General features: G+C 50.4%; 1 protein-coding gene across 2 annotated transcripts in view; it reads right to left on the bottom strand.

Annotated features, from left to right (window-relative positions):
• LOC143276700 (uncharacterized) overlaps positions 1 to 10,000 on the bottom strand; it is a 48,518-nt gene that overhangs the window by 15,054 nt on the left and 23,464 nt on the right. For both annotated transcript variants that reach the window (XM_076581339.1, XM_076581338.1), the window contains exons 9-12: positions 8,215 to 8,506; positions 4,976 to 6,208; positions 2,696 to 3,173; positions 228 to 350 (exon numbers count right to left, since the gene is read on the bottom strand). In XM_076581339.1, the coding sequence (XP_076437454.1) occupies positions 228 to 350; positions 2,696 to 3,173; positions 4,976 to 6,208; positions 8,215 to 8,506 (2,126 nt within the window). The remainder of the gene's footprint in view (positions 1 to 227; positions 351 to 2,695; positions 3,174 to 4,975; positions 6,209 to 8,214; positions 8,507 to 10,000) is intronic.

Below are 10,000 nucleotides of genomic sequence, written 5' to 3' on the forward strand. Positions count from 1 at the left end.
TATATATGTGTGTTGCACATGTCTTTGTGTATAAAGGTGTGTGTAAACATGCGCATGTACGTGTACACGTGCACAGATAATCTGACCATGTATCCACACACACACACACACACACACACACACACACACACACACACACACACACACACACACACACACACACACACACACAAACAAACAAACAAAACACACACTCACACACACACACACACACACACACAACTCACCAGAACACACGACCCTCCGTTCCCACAAGGCTGTGCGGTGCAGGCGTCCCCAACTTGCACCTGACACCTGTCCCCAGTGTACCCAGGAGTACATATGCACTGAAAGGTGTCAGGGGAGCCCACCTGGAACGCCAAGTGCAAGGGTACAGGGGTACTTAAAGAACTAGTGAGCGCTTTGTGAGGGGCATGGAATGTCCAACAGTTTGAAAAGCACTTGCATGAACCCTTCGGTGCACACAATCTGTCTGTCTCTCTTCATGTCCCTGTCTGTCTGTCTGTCTGTCTGTCTGTCTGTCTGTCTCTCTCTCTCTCTCTCTCTCTCTCTCTCTCTCTCTCTCTCATGTAATTAATAATGAATTTGTCGATTATGAACCCCCATAGGAAGGGGCTTTGGCCTATTCTATAAACTAGTGTCAGTGTCGGTGGTAGTCTCTCTCTCTCTCTCTCTCTCTCACACACACACACACACACACACACACACACACACACACACACACACACACACACACACACGCCACAGGTATACTACAATGGAGGGGGCGGGGGTCACAAGTGGAGTGCAGAGGGTGGGAGGAGGTAAAGAACTATGCCTCGTCACATCCAAAGGCCATTTTGAACAGGTGGGTTTTTAGTTTACTTCAGAAAGAGGACAGAGTTGGTGAGTGCTGGGGAGAATTCCAAACAAGGTTCTTGATGCTGAAAAGCCCTTTGACGAAAGTCTTTGAAGAGACTTTAGGGACTGGAAGGAGCTTTTCTCCAGAAGACCTGAGAGAACGGGATGGAGTGTGGATATGAAGGACAAAAGATGAGTAAGATGGGAGGGAACCTTCAAAGTGGCGATAAGCCAAAATGCCAATTTTGTACTGAATTCTGTACTGGATGGGCAACCAGTGAAGTTGACGTGACATCAGTAATTGACAAAAGCTTACAGCAAAGTGAGAGCTATATGATCCATGGTTTATCCACTGCAATGGTAAGTCATTTACAGCTTAGTCTTTTGTCGAACACTAGGGCTCTCAAATCAGAAGACAAGATTGCACTGGCTCTTAGTACTGACTCACCTTCATACTCACCAGGACAGACTCTCTCCTACTCACCACGACACTGACTCACTCCAACAAGGACACTGACTCTCCCTACAACTCACCAAGACACAGACTCACCCTCCTACTCACCACGACACTGACTCTCTCCAAAAAGGACTCTGACTCTCCCTACAACTCACCAAGACACAGACTCACCCTCCTACTCACCACGACACTGACTCACTCCAACAAGGACACTGACTCTCCCTACAACTCACCAAGACACAGACTCACCCTCCTACTCACCAGGACACTGACTCACTCCAACAAGGACACTGACTCTCCCTACAACTCACCAAGACACAGACTCACCCTCCTACTCACCACGACACTGACTCTCTCCAAAAAGGACTCTGACTCTCCCTACAACTCACCAGGACACGCTCTCTCTCCTACAACTCACCAAGACACAGACTCACCCTCCTACTCACCAGGACACTGACTCACTCCAACAAGGACTTTGACTTTCCCTACAACTCACCAAGACACAGACTCACCCTCCTACTCACCACGACACTGACTCACTCCAACAAGGACTCTGACTTTCCCTACAACTCACCAAGACACAGACTCACCCTCCTACTCACCACGACACTGACTCACTCCAACAAGGTTTATGGCTCTCCCTACAGCTCACCAATACAGACACACCCTCCTACTCACCACGACACTGACTCTCTCCAAAAAGGACTCTGACGTTCCCTACAACTCACCAGGACACAGACTCACCCTCCTACTCACCACGACACTGACTCCAACAAGGACACTGACTTTCCCTACAACTCACCAAGACACAGACTCACCCTCCTACTCACCACGACACTGACTCACTCCAACAAGGTTTATGGCTCTCCCTACAGCTCACCAATACAGACACACCCTCCTACTCACCACGACACTGACTCTCTCCAAAAAGGACTCTGACGTTCCCTACAACTCACCAGGACACAGACTCACCCTCCTACTCACCACGACACTGACTCACTCCAACAAGGTTTATGGCTCTCCCTACAGCTCACCAATACAGACACACCCTCCTACTCACCAGGACACTGACTCTCTCCAACAAGGACTCTGATTCTCCCTACAACTCACCACCACACAGACTCACCCTCCTACTCACCAGGACACTGACTCTCTCCAACAAGGACTCTGACTCTCCCTACAACTCACCAAGACACAGACTCACCCTCCTACTCACCACGACACTCACTCCAACAAGGACTCTGACTCCCTACAACTCACCAATACACAGACACACCCTCCTACTCACCAGGATACTGACTCTCTCCAACAAGGACACTGACTCTCCCTACAACTCACCAGGACACTGACTCACCCTCAAACTCACCACCACACAGATTCACCCTCCTACTCACTCACCAGCACACAGGATCCGCCGTTCCCGCACGGCAGAGAGCTGCAAGCATCTCCGACTTGAACGTCACAAATGTCCCCGCCCCAGCCAGGCAGACACAGGCACTCCAGCCCCCCGGCCGTGTAGTCCTTCAGCGAGCAGACCCCATGGGCCCCACAGGGATCCTGGTCCCCGCCACACGGATCCCTGGGGACTGAGCAGTCGGATCCCCCGAAGAGGGCGGTACAGCTGCAGTAGAAGGTGCCCTGACCCGACACGCACACCCCGCCGTTCTGACAGAACACGCCGTTGCAGTCCACGAGGGCGAACTGGCAGAGGTCGCCCGTGAGGTGGGGCGGGCAGAGGCAGGTGAGGCCCACCTGGTGGCTGACGCACGTGGAGCCCGAGCGGCAAGGGTTGTCCGGGTAGCAGTGGTTCGGGGTGGTGGGGGTAGTGGGGGTGGGGGTGGTGAGGGAAGGGGTGGTGGTGACGGTGGTTTCGCACCTGCGGGAATGACGACGATGTTGGTGATGAGAATAAGGATGGTTATCACCATTCCCATGATACTGATACAACGACTGATGATCACAAGAGCAACAACACCGGCAGCAACAGCTACAGCCATGACACTACTGCTACTATTACTGCTGCTGCTACTACTGCTGCTGCTACTCCTGTTACTACTACTATTGCTGCTGCTGCTGCTGCTACTACTACTACTACTACTACTGCTGCTGCTGCTGCTGCTGCTACTACTGCTGCTGCTGCTACTATTACTACTGCTGCTGCTGCTACTACTGCTGCTACTGCTGCTACTACTGCTGATCCTGCTACTGCTACTACTGCTAATGCTCTGCTACTGCTGCTACTACTACTGCTACTGCTGCTGCTGCTACTACTGCTACTGCTGCTGCTGCTACTACTACTGCTACTGCTGCTACTACCGCTACTACTGCTGATCCTGCTACTGCTACTACTGCTGCTGCTACTACTACTACTACTGCTGCTGCCACTACTACTGCTGCTGCTACTACTACTACTACTACTACTACTGATGCTGCTACTACTACTGCTGCTGCTACCATTACTACTGCTGCTACTATTACCACTGCTGCTGCTACTACTACTGCTGCTGCTGCTGCTACTATTACTACTGCTGCTACTACTACTGCTGCTGCTGCTACTACTACTGCTGCTGCTGCTGCTACTATTGCTGCTGCTGCTGCTGCTACTACTACTACTGCTACTATTACTACTGCTGCTGCTACTACTACTACTGCTGCTGCTACTACTACTGCTGCTGCTGCTACTACTACTGCTGCTGCTACTACTGCTGCTGCTACTACTACTACTGCTGCTGCTACTATTACTACTGCTGCTGCTACTATTACTACTGTTGCTGCTACTACTACTGCTGCTACTGCTACTGAGAAGAAGAAGATCGACGAATTGTGACAACAACCTTTACTCTACCATAATCATCATCATTTCTAACAGTACATTAATTAGTTGTAACAACAGCAGAATGGCAATGATGTATATGTCGTTGTTGTTTTGTTCTTCTTTTTTTTTTCTTCCGCTTCTTTTTTCTTTTTTTTTCCCCCTTCTTTTCTTCCCGTTGTCTGATCATAATGTGAAGCATCATAATTCATCAGTTTGGAGTAAACTGAAGGTTTCTTCTCCCTCTTCTTCTTTGCGTTCGTGGGCTGCAACTCCCACGTTCTCTCGTATGTAAACGAGTGGGCTTTTACGTGTATGACCGTTTTTACCCCACCATGTAGACAGCCAGACTCGGCTTTCGGAGGTGTGCATGCTGGGTATGTTCTTGTTTCCATAACCCACCGAACGTTGTCATGGATTACAGGATCTTTAACGTGCGTATTTGATCTTCTGCTTGCATATACACACGAAGGGAGTTCAGGCACTTGCAGGTCTGCACATATGTTGACCTGGGAGATAGGAAAAATCTCCACCCTTTACCCACCAGGCGCCGTTACCGAGTTTCGAACCCGGGACCCTCAGATTGAAAGTTCAGCGCTTTAACCACTCGGCTATTGCGCCCGTCGACTGAAGGTTTGTAAGAGTCGATGCGTGAAAGGATTTTGTTTTGTAACAATGCTGTACAATGAAGATAGAATAAAAAAAGAATAAAACAAGATGAAATAAATCAAAATAAAGTAAAATGAAATAAAACAGAATAATATAAAGCAAAATGAACAAACTGCGAATGAAATAAAATATACAAAATTGTATAAAAATATATATTAAAAAAAGCTAACCCCCCTCCCTCTCACACACATACGCACCTGTTCCCAGTGAAGCCAGGCGCACACACACACTGGAAAGTTGTCGCCCCTCTCGACACGCACGTGCCCCCGTTGACGCAAGGGCCGTACCGGCACGCGCTGACGTCACTCTGACAGCTGTCCCCGCCCCACCCCGCCACGCACTGACACACGAAGCCCCGCCCACCGCTGACCACGTGGCACGTGCCGCCATGCTGGCAAGGGTTGGACAGGCAGATTCGCACGTCCTGGTCGCAGCGCTGGCCTTGGAAGCCGGAGGGACAGACACAGCGGAAGGACGAAGACGACGTACCCGTCACCTGGGCTTCACACGTGGCGCCGTTGAAACACGGGTTGTTGACGCAAGGCGACACCGTTTCGCAAGCGGCGCCGACAAAGTTGGCCGGGCAATCGCAGCGGTAAGTCGTCGGGCCCAAAGCGACGCACTTCCCGCCGTTCTTGCACAGCTGCCCGCCACTGCAGACGTCCCTCTGAGTGCAGTTCACACCGCTGAACCCTGGCGGACACACACAGCGGTACCCACCCCCTGATGCCACACACTGGTAGTCACCAGGCTGACACGCCTTACAAGTGCCGCCGTTCCTGCAAGGGTTCTCGCCGCCGCACACGAAGGCCGCCTCGCAGTTGTTGCCCGTGAAGGCCGGCGGACACACGCACACGTAGTTGCTCCCGGAAGCGAAACACGACCCGCCGTTCCGACAGGGCAGAGAGACGCACGGGCCGGAGATCTCGCACACAGGGCCGCTGTAGCCGCTCCGGCACTGGCAGACGTAGCCGGTCTGGGTGTTGACGCACGTGCCTCCATTCCCACACGGGTTGTAGCCGTTCCCACAGCGGTCGGCGTTCTGGCAGCGGTTCCCCGAGTAACCAGCCCGGCACCTGCAGCCTACCTGCCCGAAAGCGTCCACCGAGCACGAGCCGCCGTTCTGACACGGGGAACACGCACACGGGTCGAGGTCTCTGCACGTGATGCCGGTGTAGTTTCCGGTGCAGTTGCACCGAAAGGTTCCGCTAGGGGTGCTGAAGCACTGGCCGTGATGGCCACAGGGGTTGGAGGCGCAAGGGTCGCGGACCAGGCAGGTGGCGCCACCCCACCCGACCTGACAGCGGCACGTGAAGGAGGAGGAAGCAGCGCCCCCTGGTTGGCACGTGCCGCCGTTGGCACAAGGCGAGGACAGGCAGGGGTCAAAGGTGGCGCAGGTGGGGCCTGTGTAGAGGGGAGGACAGGTGCACCTGGGACAGGAGACTGTGGGGTTCATTGCTTTGGTTTTGAGGGTTGGTTTGGTTGGTTTGTTTTGTGAATGGGAAACATTGTGGGGAATCTGGCAGCTTCCTAACATCTCTCTCTCTCTCTCTCTCTCTCTCTCTCTCTCTCTCTCTCTCTCTTTCTCACTCTTCCCCATCTCTCCCTCTCTCTCCCTCTCTCTCTCCCTCACTCCATATCTCTCTCCCTCTCTCTCTCTCTTCCCCCCTCTCCCTCTCTCTCCCTCACTCCCTCTCTCTCTCTTCACCCCCTCTCCCTCTCTCCCTCACTCCCTCTCTCTCTCTCTCCACCCCCCTCTCCCTCTCTCCCTCACTCCCCGTCTCTCTCTCCCTCTCTCTCCCTCACTCCCTCTCTTTCTCTCTCTCTCTCTCCACCCCTCTCTCTCTCCCTCCCTCCCTCCCTCTCTTGACATAATTATTATCTACTTCTGACTCCTCCCTTCCCTTCCCGTTCTGTCTGCGTCTGTCTCTGTCTCTCTCTCACTCCCTCTATGCTTCTCTCTATCTCCACAAATCACCCCCATCTGAAGTGCCCAGGGGGTGTCTACAGTCAACAACAACAACAACAGCAACACCATCCAACACCAACGTACACCACACATCCCAACCCCAACTGTCTGCAGACAACATCCACCACCACCACCACCACCACCACCACACCTGTACTCCCCGCAGAATGTCTGCAGACAATATCCACCATCATAACCACAACCACCACTACCACCACCACCACCAACACACCTGTACTCCCCAAAGAACGTCTGCAGACAACATCCACCACCACCACCACCTCCACCACCAGCACACCTGTACTCCCCAAAGAACGTCTGCAGACAACATCCACCATCATAACCACAACCACCACTACCACCACCACCACCACCACACCTGTACTCCCCAGAGAATGTCTGCAGACAACATCCACCACCACCACCACCACCATCACCACAACCACCAACACCACACCTGTACTCCCCGCAGAATGTCTGCAGACAATATCCACCATCATAACCACCACCACCACCACCACCACCACCACCACCTCCACCACCAACACACCTGTACTCCACAGAGAATGTCTGCAGACAACATCCACAACCACCACCACCATCAACAACAACAAAACAACAACACACCTGTACTCCACACAGAATGTCTGCAGAGAACATCCACCATCATAACCACCACCACCACCACCACCACCACCACCACCACCACCATCACCACCACAACCACCAACACCACACCTGTACTCCCCGCAGAATGTCTGCAGACAACATCCACCATCATAACCACCACTACCACCACCACCACCAACACACCTGTACTCCCCAAAGAACGTCTGCAGACAACATCCACCACCACCACCACCTCCACCACCAGCACACCTGTACTCCCCAGAGAATGTCTGCAGACAACATCCACCACCACCACCAACACACCTGAACTTCCCATAAAGTGTCTGCAGACAACATCCAACAAAAACACCAACAAACGGCACACATCCTATCCCCATCTGAACTCCCTAGAGAGTGTCTGCAGACACCACCACCAACAACACCAATAACACAAACAACACCAACACCAACACAGACACCAACACCAACAACACCAATAACACAAACAACACCAACACCAACACAAACACAAACATAGACACCAACACAAACACCAACACAAACACCAACACCAACAACACCAAAAACACAAACAACACCAACACAAACACAAACACAAACATAGACACCAACACAAACACAGACACCAACACAAACACAAACACCAACACAAACACAAACACCGCCACATACACAAACACAGACACCAACACCAACACAAACAACAACACCAACACAAACACAAACAACAACACCAACACCAACACAAACACCAACACAAACACAAACACAAACACAAACACCAACACACCAACACCAACACCAACAACACAAACACCAACACCACCACCAACCCACCTGAACTCCCCAGAGGGGGTCTGCAGACACTGCCCTCCGTTCAGACAGGGACTGCTGGCACAGGGGAAGGGCACATCGCACGTGGAGCCCGTCAGACCCAGGGGGCAGGCGCACGTCCAGTGGGTGGAGCTCTGCCGCTCGCAGGTGCCCCCGTTCTGGCACGGGGAGGGGCTGCAGATGTCCACCTCGCAGAGGGTGCCCGAGAAACCCAGGTGACAGCGGCACTGGAAGGTGGACCCCACCTGGACACAGTCCCCGTTCTGACACGGGTACGCCCGGCAGTCGTTCAGAGCTGGCGATAAAAACGATGATGATAACGATAATTGTCACAGTGGTCGTTCAGTGCTGGTGACAAAAACGATCATAATAATGATAATTCTCACAGGGTCGTTCACAGCTGGTGATAAAAACGGTGATGATAATGATAATTATCACAAACATCGTTCAGAGCTGGTGATAAAAAAAGATGATGATAATGATGATTATCACAGGGGTCGTTCAGAGCTGGTGGAAAAAAAGAGAATAATTATCCCAGGGGTCGTTCAGAGCTGCCGATAAAAACGATAATGATAATGATAATTCTCACCGGGGTCGTTCAGAGCTGGTGATAAAACCGATGATAATAATGATAATTAACACAAAGCTGGTGATAAAAACGATGATGATAATGATAATTATCACAGGGGTCGTTCAGAGCTGGTGAATAAAAACGATGATGATAATGATAATTCTCACAGGGGTTGGCCAGAGCTGGTGATGAAAACGATGATGATAATGATAATTATCACAGAGCTGGTGATAAAAACATGATGATAATGAAAATATTCAAGTGGTCGTTCAGAGCTGCCGATAAAAACGATGATGATAATGATAATTCTCACAGGGGTTGTTCAGAGCTGGTGATAAAACCGATGACAATAATGATAATTATCACAAAGCTGGTGATAAAAACGATGATGATAATGATAATTCTCACAGGGGTCGTTCACAGCTGGTGATAAAAAAGATGATGACAATGAAGATTATCACAGGGGTCGTTTAAAGATGGTGATAAAAACGATGATGATAATGATAACTCTCACAGGGTCGTTCAGAGCTGGTGATAAAAACGGTGATGATAATGATAATTCTCACAGGGGTCGTTCAGAGCTGGTGATAAAAACGATGATGATAATGATCATTCTCACCGGGGTCGTTCAGTGCTGGTCATAAAAACGGTGATGATAATGATAATTCTCACAAACATCGTTCAGAGCTGGTGATAAAAAAGATGATGATAATGATGATTATCACAGGGGTTGTTCAGAGCTGGTGATAAAAACGATGATAATAATGATAATTATCACAAAGCTGGTGATAAAAACGATGATGATAATGATAATTATCACAGGGGTCGTTCAGAGCTGGTGATAAAAACGATGATGATAATGATAATTCTCACAGGGGTCGTTCAGAGCTGGTGATAAAAACGATGATGATAATGATAATTCTCACAGGGGTTGGTCAAAGCTGGTGATGAAAACGATGATGATAATGATAATTATCACAGGGGTCGTTTAGAGCTGGTGATAAAAACGATGGTGATAATGATAGTTATCACAGGGGTCGTTAAGAGCTGGTGATAAAAACGATGATGATAATGATAATTCTCACAGAGCTGGTGATAAAAACGATGATGATAATGATAATTCTCACAGAGCTAGTGATAAAAACGATGATAATAATGATAATTCTCACAGGTGTCGTTCACAGCTGGTGATAAAAACGATGACGATACTGATAATTC

Source organism: Babylonia areolata, chromosome 32 (genome assembly GCF_041734735.1).
Source record: "Babylonia areolata isolate BAREFJ2019XMU chromosome 32, ASM4173473v1, whole genome shotgun sequence".
NCBI classification, from domain to species: domain Eukaryota; kingdom Metazoa; phylum Mollusca; class Gastropoda; order Neogastropoda; family Buccinidae; genus Babylonia; species Babylonia areolata.